General features: G+C 41.2%; 1 protein-coding gene across 7 annotated transcripts in view; it reads left to right on the top strand.

Moving 5' to 3' along the window:
• The window catches only part of Uevld (UEV and lactate/malate dehyrogenase domains), a 55930-nt gene that overhangs the window by 27160 nt on the left and 5984 nt on the right, over nucleotides 1-22786 (top strand). Inside the window, exons 8-11 of one of the 7 annotated variants that reach the window (XR_006636333.1) lie at nucleotides 3537-3707; nucleotides 7657-7830; nucleotides 16328-16508; nucleotides 19015-19078. Coding sequence is in view for 4 of the 7 variants with exons in the window: in XM_045146475.1 (XP_045002410.1) it covers nucleotides 3537-3707; nucleotides 7657-7830; nucleotides 19015-19078 (409 nt within the window). In the remaining 3 variants the exon portion in view is untranslated. Of the gene's footprint in view, nucleotides 1-3536; nucleotides 3708-7656; nucleotides 7831-10680; nucleotides 10732-16327; nucleotides 16509-19014; nucleotides 19079-22786 lie in introns of those variants that run through there. The other 6 variants (XM_045146475.1, XM_045146478.1, XM_045146477.1 and 3 more) reach the window with 6 other exon arrangements.

A 22786-nucleotide genomic window follows, 5' to 3' on the forward strand; every position in this document is an offset into this window, starting at 1 on the left:
AAGAGGGAGCATATGATTAATTGCCCCAAAGAGTTTTCCAGACAGTCCTTAGTTGAGTGGAGAGAGAGCATTATGTTAGGCTAAGTCAGAGATGTGTACTGGGATGGCAGAGATGGGAACTAGCTTTAGGGACTATGAGGGAAATATATACTAGTTGCTACAGGATTAGATTTGAGAAGTGGAAAAACAAGACATAGACACTTCCTTTCAGCACATTCAATGTTAGCATTACTGAGGTGTTTTTTTTAATTTAATTTTTTATCTTTTCACAATTTTTATTAACATTTTCCATGATTATAAAAAAAATATCCCATGGTAATACCCTTCCCCTCTGCACTTTCCCCTTTGAAATTCCATTCTCCATCATATTACCTCCCCATCTCAATTATTCTACTTACATATATACAATACCAACCTATTAAGTACCCTCCTCCCTTCCTTTCTCTTCCCTTTATATCTCCTTTTTAACCTACTGGCCTCTGCTACTAGATAATTTCCTTCTCACACAGAAGCCCAATCATCTATAGCTAGGATCCACATATGAGAGAGAACATGTGGCACTTGGCTTTCTGGGCCTGGGTTATCTCACTTAGTATAATCCTTTCCAGGTCCATCTATTTCTCTGTAAATTCCATAACTTCATTTTTCTTGACCGCTGAGTAGAACTGCATTGTATAAATGTGCCACATATTCATTATCCACTCATCAGTTGAGGGACATCTAGGCTGGTTCCATTTCCCAGCTATTATAAATTGAGCAGCAATAAACATGGTTGAGCATGTACTTCTAAGGAAATGAGATGAGTCCTTTGGATATATGCCTAGGAGTGCTATAGCTGGGTCATATGGTAGATCAATCTTTAGCTGTTTTAGGAACCTCCACACTGATTTGATTTATTTATTTATGTATTAGAGAGGGAGAGAGAGAATGGACATGCCAGGGCCTCTAGCCACTGCAAATAAACTCGACACATGCGTTACCTTGTGCATCGGTTTTACATGGGTCCTGGGGTCTTTAGGCTTTGCAGGCAAGCACCTTAACCAGTGAGCCACCTTTCCAGCCTGACACAGAGTTTTACCAACATGGATAAATACAGTGACATTGCAGATGCAAAAGAATTGTAGCAAAAGGTAGCATCAGGAAAATGAGAGAAATATTTTGGGGATTGAATACAGACCAGTTAAGCTTGTCTAAATGTTGTATAAGAGGGTATAAAATAATGCTGGCTCCTAAACCTAAGACAGTGAGAGGCTTGGGAGCTTGATGGAGAATCTTTTGGAGCAGGAAACCTTGATGAATTCTGCTACCGTGTTAGACAGCTGCTGCTCTGCCTGCCTGTCAGTCACATGAGCGAGGGCCATTTCTGTCATTCTACGTGGAGGAAATGGAAGGAGGAAGAAGAGCAAGTCTGACAGGGTGGGTTGAGTCATGTTGTAGAGTTGTGAGTGAAGCTGTTCACTGGTTCGTGGGGGTACCAGTTTTCTCATCTGGATGAGGGCGTGTAATAGCATCTAAAGGCAGTCTTCCTGGACTCACTCCGGCTCCTCTGTCTATGACTTGACCATGCCACTTAATGTCTGTGTGCATCACATTCTTTTTCTATGAAGTGAAAGATGATATTGCCTCTTCTGTGTTGTGGGTAAGATTGAGTAACTGTAGAAATCCTTCAGGACAGTACCAAGTACATCGGAAATAGCATGAGAGTGTTAAATGGATTCCTTCCAGATCTTGAGGCTTTTAACTTATCACTGGTATCTACTCTAAATCCTGGAAACACAGAAATTAAGAGGACTCATGAAAAGCTATAATTAAAACCTAGAACTGAGTTTTGGGATGTACTATCATTGCAACTTTGTCAAAAATTTGAGGCTGAAGCCGTGTGTGGTGGCACACGCCTTTAATCCCAGTGCTCAGGTGTCGCGTCCTCCTTGACCAGCAAGGAAGACACAACCACCAGTTCTTCTTACAGCAGTTTATTCAGACAACTTTAAGCTTCATCTCCCCCCCCCCCCCCCCCCCCCCCCCCCCCCCGAGCCTCGGGCGGGGATTCCTTATAAGCGCACTCACTCCGCCCAATCACTCCAGGCCACGCAACCCCTCCAGACGAGCATCAGAAACCAATGAGCGGCAGAGATGGCAAACTCCTCCAAATATGGACTTGTTTGTCCCAAGCACTGAACTTCCATCAGGCGCCATCTTTAGGGCTTGGCCAGGGGTACTCTCCCCATAGGCCTTGGCCATGCGGGCCGAGGGGCTCCCCACACTCAGGAGGCAGAGATAGGAGGATCATTGTGAGTTCAAGGCCAACCTGAGACTACATAGTGAATTCCAGGTCAGCCTGAGCTAGAGTGAGACACTGCCTCAAAAAACAAAAAAAAAACAAAAAAACAAAAATGAGGCTGAGGGTGTAGCTCAGTGGAAGAACAGTTGGCTAGCATTCCATAGGCCCTGAGTTCCATCCCCCAGCACTGAAAAAACAAAAACAAAAGCAAAAAAAAATTGAGATAACATTGGACTCTACCCTCATACTATGGAAGCCAGTGATTGCTTTTCAACTTGCCTACAGTTTATTATTTTCTCTTCAAAACTGTAGATTACATATAAACCTTAGTCCTTGGGCTAGAGATGGCTTAGCAGTTAAGGCACTTGCCTGCGAAGCCTAAGAATCCAGGTTTGGTTCCCTAGTACCCACGTAAGCCAGGTGCACAGGGTGACACATGCGTCTGGAGTTCTTTTGCCATGGCCCTAGTACTTCCATTCTTTCCTCTCTCTTTCTCTTCCTCCTTCCTCTTTCTCTCAAATAAATAAACGAAAAAAAATTTTAAAGAAAAGAAAACTCACTCCTCTTATGGTTCTTAATTTTTGCTGTTTTCCTGCCTGCCTTGAGATGTACGCTTCTGTTCTTTTTAGACAGTGTCTGGTTGGGTAGCCCAGTCTGGCCTTGAGCTTGCAGTCATCCCCTCACTGCCTTCTGCATGCTGGGATTATAGCAGGGCCATGCCTGGCCCTGGGGGCGTGCTTGCTCTGACCCTCAGCATTCTGTGTCTAGGGCACTGGTGGTTTGAATTTTTGTCTCCAAAAGCTTATGTATTTGAATGCTTGGTCTCCAAATGATGGTAATTTAGGAATTAAGAGCCTTGCTGGAGGAAGTGTGTAGTTGGGGGCAGTCTTATGGGTGTCGCAGCTAGATTCACCTTGCCAGTGTTGGACACTCTTCCTGCTGCCATTGTCCTCCTGATGTTGGCCAGGAAGTGCTGTCTGGCTTCTGCTCAGGCCATTTTCCCTGCCATCATGGCGCTTCCCCTCAAGTCTGTAAGCCAAAATCAGTCTTTTTCTTTCTTTAGTTGCTTTTGGCTGGGTGCTTTGTGCCAGCAACACGAAGGTAACTGCAACAAGGGCCATATCTGCTGAAAAGCTTTGCAGAAAAGAAAACGGTTTGTTGTGTGCTAGAGCTGGAGTAAAGCCTGTGTCTTGAGCTCAGACTGTTTCTTTTTTTTTTTTTCTCTTTTCACATTTTGTTTCTTTTTATTCATTAGATTTATCTGCCTCTGCTCATTCCAAGGTGGTGATTCTCACGGTCAACTCTTTGGGCAATTCTGAGTCCTACCTCGATGCAGTGCAGAGCAATGCAGATGCGTTCCGAGCCCTTGTCCCAGCTCTAGGACATTATAGTCAACATGCCATCTTGCTCGTTGCATCTCAACCAGGTAAAAAGCTTTATTTCAAATGAATTTGATGTACTAGAATTGCCATTTCCGATGAAAACCATCCAACTTTAGAGTATAAAGAGATACTCAAGCACTGGAGAGATGGCTTAGAGTTAAAGCATTCACTAGCTAAGCTAAAGGATCCAGGTTCGATTTCCCCAGGACCCACGTTAGCCAGATGCACAAGGGGGCACATGTGGCTGAAGTTCATTTGCAGTGGCTGGAGGCCCTGGTGCACCCATTCTCTCTTTCTCTGTTAAATAAGAAAGAGAGACAGACAGAGAGAGAGAGATACTCAATAAAATTGTTTTCATATTGAATAATCCATCATATCTGTATGTTGTTAGTCAGTTACTTCTTGCAGCTGTTATTAACTAGCTAGACCACAACCTATATAGCTTTTTAATTCTTTTTTTTTAGGGGGTTCAAGGTGGGATTTCACTCTAGCTCAGGCTCACCTAGAATTTACTGTGTAGTCTCATGGTGGCCTCAAACCCATGGTGATCCTCCTACCTCTGCCTCTCAAGTGCTGGGATTAAAGACATGCCCCACCATGTCCAGTTTAAATTATTTATGTGTGTGTGTGTGTGTGTGTGTGTATGGTCATCACAGAGCCTCTCGCTGGCCTTAAACTCATGGGCAATCCTCCTACCTCTGCCTCCCAAATGCTGAGATTAAAGTTGTGTGCCACCATGCCCGGCTTTTTAAAAATGAAATATGGTAGTGTGGCTTAGTTGTTAACCATACCTTCCTCAGTGAGAAAATGTTCAAAGCTACAAGAGAAAAATGTGACATATATGAAAGATATTTTTTCTAATCTCAAATATTATAAAATGTTAGGGAACATACTGGAGTGCATTTAAAAAATTCTTTATATATATATATATATATATATATTTTTTTTTTTTTTTGGTTTTTCGAGGTAGGGTCTCACTCTGGTCCAGGCTGACCTGGATTTGACTATGTAGTCTCAGGGTGGCCTCGAACTCTCAGCGATCCTCCTACCTCTGCCTCCCAAGTGCTGGGATTAAAGGTGTGAGCCACCACGCCTGGCTTTTTTAATATTCTTATTTACCAGTACTCTGGAGGCAGAGGTAGGAGGATTGCCCTGAGTTTGAGGGCCCCCTGAGACTACATGGTGAATTCCAGGTTCAGCCTGGGCTAGAGCGAGACCCTACTGCCAAAAAAAAAAAAAAAAAAAAAAATCTTATTTATTTATTTGCAAGGAGGGAGGGGGGAGTGAGAGATGAGAGGCAGACAGAGAGAATGTGTACTCCAGGGCCTCCAGTCACTACAAACAAACTCCAGATGCATGTATCACCTGTGCATCTGGCTTTACATGGGTACTGGGGAATTAAACCCAGATCATTAGACTCTGTAGGCAGGTGCCTTAATCACTGGGTCATCTCTCTAGCCCAGTATTTATTTTTTTGAGGTAGTCTCTTTCTAACCCAGGCTGACCTGAGAGAGAGAGAGGGAGAGAGGGAGAGAGAGAGAGAGAGAGGGGGGGGGGGGAGAAAGAAAGAAAGGAAGGAAGGAAGGAAAGGGAAGGGAAGGGGAGGGGAGGGGAGGGAGGGATGAAGGGAGAGAGAGGGAGGAAGGAAGCAAGCAGGCAAGGTAAGCCAGCCAAGTATGGTGGTACACGCCTTTAGTCCCAGCACTCAGGAGAAAGAGGTAAGGAAGACTGCTGTGAGTTCAATACCACCCTGAGACTACATAGTGAATTCCAGTTCAGCCAGGGCTAGAGTGAAACCCTGTCTCAAAAAAAGCAAAAAAAGGAAAAGAAAAAGAAATATTTCTAAGAGCGAGGTGATATTAGACTCATACTGGTGAACACAATTTTTTAAATTTAATTAATTATTTATTTGAGAGAGAAAAAGAGAATGGGTGCACCAGGCCTCTAGCCAGTGCAAACAAATTCCAGATGCATGCACCACCTTGTGCGTCTGGCTTTACAATACTGGAGAATTGAACCTGGGTCCATAGGCTTTGCAGGCAAGTGCCTTAACCGCTGAGCCATTGCTCCAGCCCCTGAACACAAGTTTTTTGGGGGGGGGGTTGTAGGGTATCCTTCTGGCCCAGGCTGACCTGGAATTCAGTATGGAGTGTCAGGCTAGTCTCAAACTCACATTGATCTTTCCACCTCTACCTCCCGAGGGCTGGGATGAAAGGCGTGCATCATCACACCTGGTCCTGAACACAGTTTTGTAAAGGTTCCCAATACAGAGCCCTGCACCTCATATATCTTCCTGTAGCAATTAGTCTCTTTAATTTCTGACTTCCTTTTGGCACATAAGAAAACATGGTTTGTTTTTCTTCAAGATGCCATACTGTATAGTGGTAATACATGAGCAGTATTTTGATTTAAATATAGGAACAGCCTAAGATAAACATAAAAAGAATCTTAGCAATGAAATTAGGTTATTATTTTCCGTATTTCTATTCATAGTTTTTTCTTTCTTCCTCAGATGTTTTAAGAAATTTTCTACCCCTAGCAATTAATATTTAATGACAATTATATAATAAAAAAAATTTTTTTGAGGTAGGGTTTCACTCTAGCCCAGACTGTCCTGGAATTCACCATGTAGTCTCAGAGTGGCCTTGAACTCACAGCAATCCTTCTACCTCTGCTTCAAAGATTCTGGAATTAAAGGCATGTGCCACCAAGCCCAGCTAAAATATTCTTTTAATTTTTTAAAAATTTTACTTATCTGGGGGAGAGAGAGAGAAAGATTGGGCATGGCAGGGCCTTCAGCAGCTGCCACTTTGTGCATCTGGCTTAAATGGGTCCTAGAGAATTGAACCTGGGTCCTTTGGCTTTGCAGGTAAGTGCCTTAACCATTAAGCCATCTCTCCAGCCCCCAGCCCTCAATCTTTTAAACACAGTTTTCTTTATTTTATTTTATTTATTTACTTGAGAGAGAAACAGAGAGAGGCAGACAGAGAGAGTGCATATGGTATTTCAGGGCTTCCCACCACTACAAACAAACTCCAGACACATGTGCCACTTAGTGGATCTGGCTTTACATGGGTGCTGGGGTATCAAACCTGGGCCATTAGGTTTTGCAAGCAAGTGCCTTTAACCACTGAGCCATTTCTCTAGTCCTTTGTCAAAATTATTTGAAGCCCCGTTAATATTTTTTTTATTTGTTTTTTGTTTTTCGAGGTAGGGTTTCTCTCTAGCCCAGGCTGACCTGGAATTCACTTTGGAGTCTCAGAGTGGTCTCAAACTCATGGTGATCCTCCTACCTCTGCCTCCCCAGGGCTGGGATTAGTTAGTATTTTTAATGTATATTAAAAAACATTATGGCATGCTTGGTGGTGCACATCTTTTATCCCAGGCCTCGGGAGGTAGAGGTAGAAGGATCGCCGTGAGTTTGAGGTCAATCTGGGATAACAGAGTGAGTTCCAGGTCAGTCTGAGCTAGAGTGAGACCCTACCCTGAATAAAACAGCAACAACAAAAAAGTCTTTGGGATGGAGTGGTGGCGCATTGGTTAAAAGTGTTTGCTTGCAAAGCCTGATGGCCTGGGTTTGATTACCTAGTACCCATGTAAAGTCAGATGCACAAAGTGGTACATGTGTCTGGAGTTAGTATGCAGTGGCAGGATGCCTTGGCATGCCCATACTCACTTTATCTGTCTGCCTCTTTCTATGTCTTTCTCAAATAAATAAATAAATAAATATTTTTTATAAAAACATTGTGAGTCATGTTGGTACATTCCTCTACTGCCAGTACTTGGGAAGTTCAAGGCCAGCATGGATTATATAGCAAGACCCTGTCTCAAAACAGACAAAATGTGTATGTGTGTTAGGCCTTGGTGCATCTAGAGCTAAGAAAAGTATACAGATGTTCTGACATAGTCTACTTATTAAAATAATATTTTATCTGTCAGCTAGGCTAGAAATATTTTTAAAAATCTTTATATTTTTACCTGTTCAACATTTAGTGGAAATCATGACCTATGTGACATGGAAGCTGAGTACATTTTCTGCAAACCGGGTGATTGGAATTGGATGCAACCTGGACTCCCAGAGACTACAGTACATTCTTGCAAATGTGCTGAAGGCCCAGCTTTCGGGCCAAGAAGTGTGGGTTATTGGTGAACAGGGAGAAGACAAAGGTACGGTGCATGTCTGTTAGTTCACTGCTAAGTCACTGCTGCTCCTGGCAGTTCAGGTAGATCTGGGGACTTCAGAATGCAGCTGCGTGACAGGCGGCCCTGTGGAGACCTCCTTCCCTCCCTGGGAGTTTATAATCTTTCAGTCACGCATGTTAGGCAAGTGCTGCACCACTGAACTACATCCCCAGGCCAGGTTATTCTCATTGTAATGATTTTTCCTTACATTTAAGGCAAGACTCCTTAGTCAGGTTTTTTGTTTTAATTTTTATTTCAGGTTTTTAGTATATGTGCTACCAAAGCAAGCATGGGCTTGCCATCTCTCTCTCTCTCTCTCTCTCTCTCTCTCTCTCTCTCTCTCTCTTTTTCTTTCTTTTATTTGAATTTCACAGCCCAGAATTAAGTTTTAAGTTTGCTTTTAAAATTTAAATACAGGCCGGGCGTGGTGGCGTACACGTTTAACCCCAGCACTCGGGAGGCAGAGGTAGGAGGATCACTGTGAGTGAGTTCAAGGCCACCCTGAGACTACATAGTGAATTCCAGGTCAGTCTGGGCTAGAGTGAGACCCTACCTCAAAAAATAAATTAAATAAATAAATAAATAAATAAATAAAATTTAAATACAGGGCTGCAGAGATGGTTCAGCTGTTTTGGCACTTGTCTCATATGGATGAAGACTCACCTGTCACTAATTTTTACCACTGTGACCAGTTATGAGTCTCTACATGAACCGCTGCCCACTGCACAAAGAAGCTTCTCTAAACGAAACTGAGCTGCACTAACCTACAGTAGTCAATTTTCATGAGTACAATATGTCTACTTAGCAAAACAATAGTAGTAGCTTCCCTCCCAGGACCTAGGATCTCCCCAGTCACAGGCTTTTGACATGAATTCTTTCCTGTAGAGTGAGTCTCAAAACTAGTCAGGGGGCTGGAGAGATGGCTTAGTGGTTAAGGCTTATGCCTGCGAAGCCTAAAGACCTTGGTTCAACTCTTCAGGTCCCACATAAGCCAGATGCACATGGTAGTACATGTATCTGGAGTTTGTTTGCAGTGGCTAGAGGCCCTGGCACGCCCATTCTCCCTCTCTCTCTCCATCTATGTAGTCTCAGGGTAGCCTCAAACTCTCAGCAATCCTCCTACCTCTGCCTTCCAAGTGCTGGAATTAAAGGTGTGCACCACCACACCTGGCTTTGGAGGTACAATTTTTTTTAATAATAATTCTTTTTTAAAAAAATTATTATTTTTTCTTATTAACAACTTCCATGATTATAAACAATATCCCATGGTAATGCCCTCCATCCCCCTGCCACTTTCCCCTTTGAAACTCCACTGTCCATCATATCCCCTCCCTCTGTCAGTCAGTCTCTCTTTTATTTTGATGTCATGATCTTTTCTGGAGGTACAATTTTTGATGCACAATAAATCTTGAATGAATGAGAACATTTTTTGATAACTTATTTTTATTTTGTTTGCAAGGAAGGACAGAGATATTGGGCACACCAGGGCCTAGTGCCACTGCAAATGAACTCCAGACACATGCACCACTTTGTTCATTATGTGGGTGCTAGGGAACTGAACCTGGGCCATCAGGCTTTGCAAGCAAGGGCCTTTAACCTCTGAGCCATCTCTCTAGCCACAAATAAGAACATTTTGAAATGTATTGGGCAGGTGGTGCTGGAGTTATTACCCAGCTCAGTCATCCCTTTCAGTAGAAGCAATAAGCTGTTGTTATATGTATATATTTACATATATTTAGGGCTGGAGAGATGGTTTAGCAGTTAAGGCACTTGCTTGCAAAGCCTAAGGACTCCAGGTGCCATGTAAGCCAGATTCACAGTGACACAAGTTCATAAAGTCGCACATGCACACAAGGGGGTGCACACATCTGGAGTCCAATTGCAGTGGCTGGAGGCCTTGGAGTACCAATTCTTTCTCTCTTTATCACATATGACAGGCAATCTGTTGGAGTTGTCTCAAAAAATATATATGTTAATATATATAGTATTAATTTCTCACGGGACAGTGTGGCTTAATACATGTAGCTATTTATCCTTAGCTAGTGTGTCCAGGTGAAGGAGGAAAACAGTTTAATTGAATTTGAGTTCTTCAAACTGAAGGGTTTTGTTTGTTGTGTCTGAGACAGGATCTTTAGCCCAGGTTATCTCAAACTAGCTATTTATCTGAGAATGACCTTGAACTTCTGATCCCCTTGCATATATCTCCCCAGTGCTACTACAAGCATGCACCACAACCAAGTCTGATTTATGTGGAGCTGGGTCCACAAACCCAGGGTCTAATGCAGTGTAGGCAAGTGCTTTACTAACTGAGCTATATCCCCAACCCCAGGAACAGTTTTAAACCTACTGAAAAGTAGATTGCCTTTAAATGGGTTTTGATCCCAAATGCAGAAATTTATACTCAGAAGCCATTGTTGAGCACCTGCTTTGTCCACGGCACAACGTCACCTGCTGGTGGAGCTATGCTGAGGTGCAAACATGGGCCTGTCTTCTGAAGTCTGGAGTCTGACATAGGGAATGACCAGAAGACATTTTGCTATTGAGAGAGGGTGAAGCATGGGGAAGGAATATGGCACTTCTCTCTGGATTTTTCAAGTGAGAACTATGTGTATACATGCATGTAAGTTGATATTACTTAAACATAATGTTATATAATATTTGACACATAAAATATATATGTGGGTTTTTAAAAGGCTATATTAGCACATATTATACATAGTAGTGGATTTCAGTATAATGTATTCATACAGGTATATAATTATTTTGATCGTACTCACTCCCATTACCTTCTCTTATGCCCCTCATACTCTTTTTTTTTTTTTTTTTTAATTTTAGAGTGACAGACACAGAGAGAAAGACAGATGGAGGGAGAGAGAGAGAATGGGCGCACCAGGGCTTCCAGCCACTGCAAACGAACTCCAGACGCGTGCGCCCCCTTGTGCATCTGGCTAACGTGGGTCCTGGAGAATCGAGCCTCGAACCGGGGTCCTTAGGCTTCACAGGCAAGCACTTAACCGCTAAGCCATCTCTCCAGCCCGCCCCTCATACTCTTGATTCCCTTCTTTTTCAAACTGTTTTCTCTCTATGTTCATGGGGTTTTTTGTTTTTGTGTTTTGTTTTTGGTGGACCAATGAGTTTAATTAGGGTTACTACAGGAGCATGGGCAAAGTACCAGTGGTCATACCACTGAAGACAGTCTCTCCTCCCAGCAGCCATTAACTGCCTATAGATCTTAAGGGAAGAATCTCATAAGCCCTTCCTAGCTCCATAATAGAATGTTGACAAACCCATTCTTGTACAAATATTGTTCAGGTAATCTGCTCATAGTTCAAGAGTTCGACAGCTATATGCTAGGAAGTATTCTGCAGCACTTCTCATCCTCCGGCACTTACATCCTTTTTTTGTTTGTTTTTGTTTTTCGAGGTAGGGTCTCACTTCAGCCCAGGCTACCCTGAACTTCACTATGTAGTATCAGGGTGGCCTTGAAGTCTTGGTGATCCTCCTACCTCTGCCTCCCAAGTGCTGGGATTAAAGGTGTGCACCACCATGCCCGACTATTACATTCTTTCCACCCCTCTTCCTTGATCTTCTCTGAGCTTCTAGCTTCTGGGGGTGTGATGTAGATATCCCATCTTGGGGCTAAGCATTCAACAGCTGCTTAGTCTCAGCACTATGACAAGTTAGGAGTCTCTGCAGAAACTGCAGCCTAAACTTATCTGACCAGTGCTGACATAAATATTTAGAAAGCAATTTGACAGGTGTATCATGCCCATTTTAACTTCTCCAGTAGGGCCTATGTCCTCCCTTGTGTGTGCAGTCTTATTGTTTTTTAAAAATCTTTTTATTGGGATAGAGCAATGGCTCAGTGGTTAAGATGCTTGCCTGCAAGGCCTAAGGACCTAAGTTTGATTCCACAGTACCCACATAATGCCAGATGTACAAGGTGGCTTATGCATGTGGAGTTTGTTTGCAGTAGTTGGAGGCCTTGGTGCTCCCATTCTTTCTCTCTATATGCCTCTTTCTCTTTTTCAGATACATAAATAATAAAAAAAATAACAGTGCTGGCTGGAGAGATGGCTTAGAGGTTAAGGCACTTGTCTGTGAAGCTTAAGGACTCATGTTTGACTTTCCAGGTCCCATGTAAGCCAAACAGACTCACAAGGTAATGCAAGCGTGCAAGGTCACACATAGGCACAAGATGGTGCATGTATCTGGAGTTTGATTTCAGTGGCTGGAGGCCCTGGCACTTAATTCTCTCTGTCTCTCTCTTGCTCTCTTTCTAACTTTCTGATTAAAAGAAAAGAAGAAAAGGAAAGGAAAGAAGGAAAGAAAAGAAAAGGAAATGGAAGGGAGAAAGAGAGAGAGAGAGAAGGAAAAACATTAGCCAGGCGTGGTGACTCAGGAGAAAGAGGTAGGAGGATCACCATGAGTTTGAGGTAACCCTGAGACTACATAGTTAATTCCAGGTCAGCCTGGGCCAGAGTGAGACCCTACCTCAAAAACAACAACACAAAAAAACCAAAAAAAGCCATTAAAATATTTTTATTAATGTATGTGCTTGTAGAGAGTAAGCAAGTGAGAGAGAAACAAAGTATGGGCATACCAGGACCTCTTGGCACGGCAAACAAACTCTAGATGCATGCACCACTTTGTGCATCTGGCTTTATGTGGCTATTGGGGAATCGAACCTGAGCCACTAGGTTTTTCAAGCCAAGTGCCTTAACCACTGATCCATTTCTCCAGCCCCAGGTTTAAAACATAATAATAGATGAGCACTCATGGGTCTTGGCTCAGTCAAGGGTGTCTTGAGTACCACTGAAGCTCCCAGTCCATTTTCAAGCCTGCCACCCAGAGATTGCATCAGACCACTTTTTTGATTTTGAATTATATGGTGCTGTGGATCAAACTCAGCCTTGCACATGCTGGGCAACTGCTGCACCACAGTCCTCACTGGGCAACTGCTGCACCACAGATCTGCGCCCCAGTCCTCACACCGCTTTTTGTCCTCTCTTCAGCTGTTGGCATGTGGTTCATATCCATGACTAGGTTTATTTATTTATTTATTTTTTAATTTTTATTAACATTTTCCATGATTATAAAATATATCCCATGGTAATTCCCTCCCTCCCCACCCCCACACTTTCCCATTTGAAATTCCATTCTCCATCATATTACATCCCTATTACAATCATTGTAATTACATATATACAATATCAACCTATTAAGTATCCTCCTCCCTACCTTTCTCTATCCTTTATGTCTCCTTTTTAACTTACTGGCCTCTGCTACTAAGTATTTTCATTCTCACTCAGAAGCCCAGTCATCTGTAGCTAGGATCCACATATGAGAGAGAACATGTGGCGCTTGGCTTTCTGGGTCTGGGTTACCTCACTTAGTATAATCCTTCCCAGGTCCATCCATTTTTCTGCAAATTTCATAACTTCATTTTTCTTTACTGCTGAGTAGAACTCTATTGTATAGATGTGCCACATCTTCATTATCCACTCATCTGTTGAGGGACATCTAGGCTGGTTCCATTTCCCAGCTATTATAAATTGAGCAACAATAAACATGGTTGAGCACGTACTTCTAAGGAAATGAGATGAGTCCTTTGGATATAGGCCTAGGAGTGCTATAGCTGGGTCATATGGTAGATCAATCTCTAGGTGTTTTAGGAACCTCCACACTGTTTTCCACAATGGCTGGACCAGATTGCATTCCCACCAGCAGTGCAGAAGGGTTCCTTTTTTCCACATCTCCACCAACATTTATGATCATTTGTTTTCATGATGGTGGCCAGTCTGACAGGAGTGAGATGGAATCTCAATGTAGTTTTAATCTGCATTTCCCTGATGACTAGTGATGTAGAACATTTTTTTAAATGCTTATATGCCATTCGTATTTCTTCCTTTGAGAACTCTCTATTTAGCTCCATAGCCCATTTTTTGATTGTCATGTTTGATTCCTTATTATTTAACTTTTTGAGTTCTTTGTATATCCTAGATATTAATCCTTTATCAGATATATAGCTGGCGAAGATTTTTTCCCATTCTATAGGTTGCTTCTTTGCTTTTTTCACTGTGTCCTTTGCGGTACAAAATCTTTGTAATTTCATTAGGTCCCAGTGATTAAACTGTGGTTTTATTGCCTGAGCAATTGGGGTTATATTGAAAAAGTCTTTGCCAAGACCAATATGTTGCAGGGTTTCCCCTACTTTTTCCTCTAGCAGTTTCAGAGTTTCCGGTCTGATGTTAAGGTCTTTAATCCATTTGGACTTAATTCTTGTGCATGGCGAGAGAGAAGAATCTATTTTCATCCTTCTGCAGATATATATCCAGTTTTCAAAACACCATTTGCTGAAGAGGCTGTCTCTTCTCCAATGAGTATTTTTGGCATTTTTATCAAATATCAGGTGGCTATAGCTACTTGGGCTTACATGTGGGTCCTCTATTCTGTTCCACTGATCTACATGTCTGTTTTTGTGCCAGTACCATGCTGTTTTTGTTACTATGGCTCTGTAGTATAGGTTAAAATCAGGTATGGTGATACCACCAGCCTCTTTTTTGTTGCTCAGTATTATTTTAGATATTCGAGGTTTTTTGTGATTCCAAATGAATTTTTGGATTGTTTTTTCTATTTCCATGAAGAAAGCCTTTGGAATTTTGATAGGGATTGCATTAAATGTGTAGATTGCTTTAGGTAAGATTGCCATTTTCACGATACTGATTCTTCCAATCCAGGAACAAGGGATGTTTCTCCACTTTCTAGTGTCTTCTGCAATTCCTGGCTTGAGTGGTTTAAAGTTCTCATTGTATAGATTCTTTACTTCCTTGGTTAGGTTTATTCCAAGGTATTTTATTTTTTTTTTTTGATGCAATTGTGAATGGGAGTGATTCTCTGATTTCATCCTCTGTGTGTTTGTTGTTAGCATATATGAAGGCTACTGATTTCTGTGTATTTATTTTGTATCCTGCTACATTGCTGTAGGTTTTGATCAGCTCTAACAGCTTGCTAGTAGAGTCTTTAGGGTCCTTTATGTATAGAATCATGTCATCTGCAAATAATGATAACTTGATTTCTTCCTTTCCAATTTGTATCCCTTTTATGTGTGTCTCTTGCCTTATTGCTATGGCTAAGACTTCCAAAACTGTATTAAATAAAAGTGGGGACAGTGGACACCCTTGTCTTGTTCCTGATTTTAGTGGAAAAGCTTCCAGTTTTTCCCCATTTAGTAATATGTTGGCTGTAGGCTTGTCATAAATAGCCTTTATTATATTGAGATATGTTCCTTCTATTCCCAGTCTCTGTAGGACTTTTATCATGAAGGGATGTTGGATTTTGTCAAATGCTTTCTCTGCATCTAATGAGATGATCATGTGATTTTTGTCCTTCAACCTGTTTATGTAATGTATTACATTTATAGATTTGCGTATGTTGAACCATCCCTGCATCTCTGGGATAAAGCCTACTTGGTCAGGGTGAATGATCTTTTTGATATACTCTTGTATTCTGTTTGCCAATATTTTGTTGAGAATTTTTGCATCTATGTTCATGAGGGAGATTCGTCTGTAATTTTCTTTTTTTGTTCTATCTTTGCCTGGTTTTGGTATCAGGGTGATGCTGACCTCATAGAAGGAGTTTGGTAGAATTCCTTCTTTTTCTATTTCCTGGAAAAGCTTAAGAAGCAATGGTGTTAGCTCTTCCTTAAAAGTCTGGTAAAATTCAGCAGTGAATCCGTCCGGGCCTGGGCTTTTTTTAGTTGTGAGATTATTGATAACTGTTCAGATCTCCATGCTTGTTATAGGTCTATTTAAGTGATTAATCTCATTTTGATTTAATTTAGGTAGGTCATATAGATCAAGGAAATCATCCATTTCCATGACTAGGTTTATTTACATGGCCTGTAAGCCAGTAATGGAGTACAGGCTTCCTCTGCTGGCACCATGTATAGACATCTCTAATAGTAATACATATAATAATAAAGTATTAATAACATATTAATTATTATTAATTCTACTCTTTATGTAGTGTTTTTCATAAGGCCCTTTGTTATTTAAATTTTAGAAATACCTTATGAAGGAGGAGGTAGTTTTCCAAATTCATAGATGAGGAAATGTAAGGCTTGATGAAATAAGTAAATTGTCCAAGGTTATATGTCTAATAAGAGCAGAACTGACATTTGAGCCCTAACTTGACTCTAAAGCTTTGCTTTTTCTTGCTGTCAGTTAATTTTATTTAAATCATTTAGTATCATGTCTGACACAGAATAAACATCCAGTAAATGATGGCTGTTATTATAGGATTTGCAAGATGGTGATGAATAAAAAGTGGCAAAGTGATATGTAAAACAATACTTCGTAGTAAGCAATATTAGGAATTGGAAATTATTAAAGAATTTCTCAGAGGCAGTTGATAGCTATAGCCTGGGGAGGAATAACAGAGCGTATATGACTTAGGCTCTGCTTCCTGCTTCCTTCCTCAGCTGCTGCTTCTGCCATTCTGCCGGGCATTCTGTGCCATCCAAATGGTCAGCTTGCTGAGAGCCCACTGCTCACACACTCCTGGCCTCCTAGCCTTTTCCTTTCCCGAGTGCTCACTCACTCTTGGCTCCTGCCCGCCTTCAGGAATGCTTGAGTGCCCCTTGTCCGAGCGCTCACAGGGAGGTGAGTCATGCCATGTTACCATTGTCTCTGCTGCACTATTTCCTGCCTGCACATCCCACTAGACAGCAAGCTTCTTGTGATTGTACTTGGATTTTGGAATGTGAAGGATCCTGATAACACCCATGTAACCAGAGTTCACTCATTGGTTTCTATACTGAATCTAACAGTTAGCACATGGGATTTGAAGCTACTGTGTTTAGCCCTGGACTTGAAATCATAAGTAAATTGCAGACCACTGTGATGGTGTAGAAAGCCCAGGGAGTGGACCTTGGAGCAGAATTAGGTCATCTCTGGCATGGGTTGGGTGTTGAATATAATGGGAAAGAGCAGTCTTCTGGGTATTTTGTATTGCAATTCTTGGGGCCCATTTGTGTAAAAATAGAAGATAAAGATTTATTAAATAGAATACTCGAGTTGGCTTGAGCCAGGATGGATATACATTTATGAGGTTTCAAGTGCTGAGCAGTAAAGCAAAAAAATAAAATAAAATAAATAATTAAGTCTATTGTGACTTGTTTGAAAACTCTTGTAACTGTCAAAAGTAAATTTGAACAGTGAAACTTTCTTCCCCTCTGAACATTCCTTCTGCATTTCTCATCATTCAGGTCTCATAGAGGGTAGAGAATGTGAGGTACCTGTTTATCCATCTGTCCATCGTAGCTACAGAGATAATGGCACCCAGTGTTCATAATTCTCAGTTTTATATCTTTGTGTCTTATATCTACTTTGATACTTTTATTCATCTTTCCAAAGTCTGTAATTCAGGGTTACAATTAACAAATGTTCTGTAGTTTTATTTACATACTAATAATGTAACAAAATTTTAAAGAAAATAATCCATGTGTAAGCCTTCTAAGTAAGACATTTTAAAAACTAATTAGCGGGCTGGAGAGATGACTTAGCAGTTAAGCGCTTGCCTGTGAAGCCTAAGGACCAGGGTTCAAGGCTCGATTCCCCAGGACCCACATTAGCCAGGTGCACATGGTGGCGCATGCGTCTGGAGTTCGTTTGCAGTGGCTGGAAGCCCTGGTGCACCTGTTTTCTCTCTCTGCCTCTTTCTGTCTCTGCCGCTCTCAAATAAATAAATAAGCCGGGCATGGTGGCGCACACCTTTAATCCCAGCACTCGGGAGGCAGAGGTAGAAGGATCGCCGTGAGTTCGAGGCCACCCTGAGACTACAGAGTTAATTCCAGGTCAGCCTGAACCAGAGTGAGACCCTACCTCGAAAAACCAAAAAAAAAAAAAAAAAAAAAAAACCAAAAAAAACCCAATCAAATAAATAAATAAAAATAAACAACAACAACAAAAAAACTCCTTAGCTTGTCTACATGTATTGTTTTGTCCTTTTCTTGCTTACATAAAAGCTTGCTTTGGACTATAGGTACAGCACAGTAGTAGAGCAGCTGTCTAGCATGAGCAAGTCTAGGCTTTATCCCCAAGACTTAAAAAAAATGTCCAGAACTTTTTCATGTGTTTCAACCTAATGATTGCATGTCCGTTTTATGTTAGTTGGTGCATGTAATTGTGAGTGGTGTGTGAGTTAGTTTCATAAGGTTTATGTACTCAACACTATAAAAAAGACACGAAGCCAGGCATGGTGGCACACGCCTTTAATCCCAGCACTCGGGAGGTAGAGGTAGGAGGATCACCTTGAGTTCAAGGTCACCTTGAGACTCCATAGTAAATTCTAGGTCAGCCTGGGCCAGAGTAATACCCTACCTCAAATCCCCCCCCCCAAAAAAAAGAAACGAAAGAATAATGTGTGGTTCCTGCACCAGGAAGCCTTATGATCAGCTCGAGGAAAGGAGGCATCTAGAAAGTGTGGCACAGATACCCAGTGCAGACATGCACAAAGCCCTGGGTTCACTCCCTGTGACTCTTTAGAAATAGCTTGTCCGCACTGTATTGAATTACATATGGTGTGGGGCTCCAGAAGATGCTGCCCCCTGGAGTGTGGAAGTTCTTTCCCAAAATACAAGGTCATTCTTGTTTCCTCACGTTGGACTCTTCAGTTCCCAGCAGAACCAATAAGTGCTTGCAGCATTTGGAAGCATATCGTACAGCTGAGGAAATAACGCCTCTTCATGAACGGTAAGGTGGCCTTGGTCTGCTGACGACGAGAGAACAGATGGATGTTAGGGATCATGTTTATGGGCCAAGCACAGCAAAGTCCTAGGAGAAGTAACTTCTTGATCCAGGGGGAAAAACTTATAAAACAAGATTAATTCAGGTATCTTTGGCTGCAAAAGACCATTTACCATATCTTACTTAGTCTTAAGAGAATCATTGGATGCCGGGCGTGGTGGCGCACGCCTTTAATCCCAGCACTCCGGAGGCAGAGATAGGAAGATCACCTTGAGTTCAAGGCCACCCTGAGACTCCATAGTGAATTTCAGGTCAGCCTGGGCTAGAGTGAGACTCCACCTCGAAAAACCAAAAACAAACAAACAAACAAAAAAAAGAGAATCATTGGAAAAATATAATTAATTCTTCATTTAATTTTTAGTGCCTATATGGAGTGGCCAAGAAGGAGTAATGAGTCAAAGCTCTTGGACACAGCTGACTAACAGGTAATAGTGCCGATCTGCATGTAGCCAAGTAAGCTCAGGCACTACACTGCTAAGGACTGTGTCACAGCAGGTACCCAGCAGCTTTTGTCAGTACAGCTGGCTTGACAACGCAGAGTGTGGTCTCCATTGCTTATCTGATACAGAACTCCAGATCACAGTGATAGGAAAGGCAGGGTAGTTCTTCACTTATAGACGGTGATTTGTTTTTATCATATCTAATCTGAACAAATAAGTTCTTTTTTGTTTGTTTGGGTTTTTTTATTAATTTATTTCTTATTAAGAACTTCCATGATTGTAAACAATATCCCATGGTAATGCCCTCCCTCCTCCCACTTTTCCCTTTGAAACAACATTCTGTCATATCTCCTCCCCCCGTCAATCAGTCTCTCTCTTATTTTGATGTCATGATCTTTTACCTCTTATTATGATGGTCTTTATCCTTTCAAGGAACCCACTCTTTGTTTCATTGACACTTGGGATTGTTTTTTGGTTTCTATTTCATTAATTTCTGCCGTTATCTTTATTTCTTCCCGTCTACTGATTTTCGGTTTGCCTTGTAGGTCATTTACTTGAGACCTTTCTATTTTTATTTTTTTATTTTTTGGTTTTTCAAGGTAGGGTCTCACTCTAGCCCAGGCTGACCTGGAATTCACTATGGAGTCTCAGAGTGGCCCCAAATTCACAGTGATCCTCCTACCTCTGCCTCCCGAGTGCTGGGATTAAAGGTGTGCGCCACCATGCCTGGCTTGAGACCTTTCTAATATCTTAATATAGGCACCTAAAGCTATAATTTTCCCTTTTAAGACTGCCTTCATTGTGTCCCAAAGGTTTTGGTATGTTGTGTTCTAATTATCATTTGACTGTCTGAATATTTTGATTTCCTTCTTGATTTCTTCATTGACCTTTAGTAGTGTATTGTTTAGTTTCCATGATTTTGTGTATGCTTTATAGCTTTTCTTGCTATTGATTTGTAGTTTGATTCCATGTGGTCAGATAGAATGCAAGGAATTATTTCAGTTTTCCTGTATTTGTTAAGATTTGCTTTGTGTCCTAATATATGGTTTATTTTAGAGAATGTTCCATGTGCTGCTGAAAAGAATGTGTCTTCTGCAGCATTTGGATGAAATGTCCTGTAGATATCCATTAGGTCCATTTCTTCTATGACCTCATTTAATCCAGATGCCTCTCTGTTTACTTTCTGCCGAGATGACCTGACAATTGATGAGAGTGGGGTGTTGAAGTCCCCCACTACCACTGTGTTTGGTGTTATCTGTGACCTTAATTCTAACAGGGTTTGTGTGATGAATTTGGAAGCCCCCATGTTAGGTGCATATATGTTTAGGATTATAATGTCCGACTATTAGAGTGTGCTTTTAATCAATATAAAGTGACCTTATCTTTCTTAACTAATGTTGAGTTGAAGTCTATCTTGTCAGATATTAGGATAGCAACCCCTGCTTATTTTCTAGGCCCATTTGCTTGAAACACCATTTTTCCAACCTTTCACCGTAAGATAGTGTCCATCCTTTTAGAAAGATGAGTTTCTTGGAGGGAACAAACTGAAGGATCCTGCTGTTTTTTTTGGTTTTTCAAAGTAGGATCTCACTCTGGCCCAGGCTGACCTGGAATTCACTATGTAGTCTCAGGTTGACCTGAAACTTGGTGATCCTCCTACTTCTGCCTCTTGAGTACTGGGATTAAAGGTATGTGCCATCACTCCCAGCAGGATCCTGCTTTTTAACTCAGTCTGCAAACCTATGTCTTTTGGTTGGGGCATTGAGGCCATTGATATTAAGAGAGATTATTGAAATGTGTTTATTTATTTTTGCCATTTTTTGTAGTTCTTCCTGTTTTACCTTTGCTCTCTTGTATTAACTAGTATTTGAGTATTGTTTATTTTTTCCCAGTTCCTTATATGTGTGCTTTTCTTTCTTTTCAGCATGGAAGATTCTTTCAAGTATTTTCTGTAGAGCTGAGTTTGTCTTCAAATATTCCTTTACCCTGCTTTTGTCCTGGAATGCCCTTATTTCTCCGTCTATTTGAATGGATTGCTTTGTAGGATAAAGTAACCTTGGTTGACAGTTGTTATCTTTCAGAACTTGGAATACATTGCCACTCCAAGCCTCTTCTGGCTTTTAAAGTTTGTGTTGAATAATCTCCTGTGATCCTGATGGGCTTGCCTTTGTAGGTAACTTGATTTTTCTCTCTAACTGCTTTCAATATTTTTTCTTTGGTTTGTGTGTTTGGTAGTTAGATTATAATATGACAGGAGAGGTTCTTTACAGGTTTTGTCTGTTTGGTGTTCTAAAGGATTCCTGTATCTGCATTGGCATCTCTTTCCCAATTTGGGGGAAGTTTTCTTCTATGATTTTGTTCAAAACGCCTACTATGCGTTTGGAGTGAAATTCTTCTACTATACCCTGAATTCTTTTTTTGTTGTTGTTGTTCATTTTTTTTTATTTATTTGAGAGTGACAGGGAGAAAGAGAGAGAGAGAGAAAGAGAGAGAAGCAGATAGAAGGAAAGAGAGAGAATGGGTGCACCAGGGCTTCCAGCCACTGCAGACAAACTCCAGACGCGTGTGCCCCCTTGTGCATCTGGCTAACGTGGGTCCTGGGGATTTGAGCCGCAAACCGGGTTCTTAGGCTTCACAGGCAAGCGCTTAACCGCTAAGCCATCTCTCCAGCCCTACCCTGAGTTCTTTTGTTTGATCTTTTCATAGTGTCCCAAATATCTTGAAATTCCCATCCATACTTTCTGGTTAGTTTGACTTTCTCTTTGTTGGACTATATTAAATCTGCCACCTGGTCTTCTAGTTTAGATATTCTGCCCTCTCCTTCATCCATTCTACTGGTGAGATTTTCTACAGAATTTTTATTTCATTGACTGTGTTCAAATCATTGCTAGTAATTCTGACTGGTTTTTCTTTAGTATTTCTATTTCCTTATTTATGTCTTGTAGTGACCTCTTTCTTTCATTAAATTGGTGTCCTGAGCGTTCTTTGATTTCCTCTTTGATTCCTTTAATTTCCTCTTTGATTTCTTTGAGCATATTTATAATCATTCTTTTGAAATCTTTCTCAGGTATTCCTCTAAATCATTCTCACTGGATTTCTGATGCATTAATACTTTTTGGTGGATTTATATTGTCTTGATTTTTGGTGTTTCTTGTGTTATAATGTATATATTTTTGCATCTTGGATTAATTTAATGCTTGGATTTTCTAATTAGCTGCAGTATTATTAGATGTTTCAATCAATCTGATGTTATATATCTTCAGGGTAGGAGCTTAAGGTGCTAGGTGTGGCTCTCAAGACTCAGAGTATCTACGAAAGTGACTCTAGGTGTTGTGTTTGCCTGCTATGAGAATATTCAAGTAGACTGAATGGAACAAAATACAGGCAGATTCTAAAATTTAACTAAGCAATGTACACATTCAATGGAAAACAACACAGACTATTTATGTAAGAGTGGGTATTATAAGAGTCAGATCCTCTCACAAAGTCACAGTCCCTTAGGATGTGTGTTGCCCCACACCCTTAATCCTGTCATCTAAGAGGCTAAGATTTCTGGTCTGTTGAGGGTTCCAATTCAGCTTGTGACCAAGTGAGACCCTTACTTAATGAACAAAAGAAGAGGAAACAAAGCCACTAATAAATCAGGAAGCAACAAATGACAAGAGCAAAATATGGCTTGTATAAGAATGGCAA

This window comes from Jaculus jaculus, chromosome 3 (assembly GCF_020740685.1).
Source record: "Jaculus jaculus isolate mJacJac1 chromosome 3, mJacJac1.mat.Y.cur, whole genome shotgun sequence".
In the NCBI taxonomy this organism is placed as follows: Eukaryota; Metazoa; Chordata; class Mammalia; order Rodentia; family Dipodidae; genus Jaculus; species Jaculus jaculus.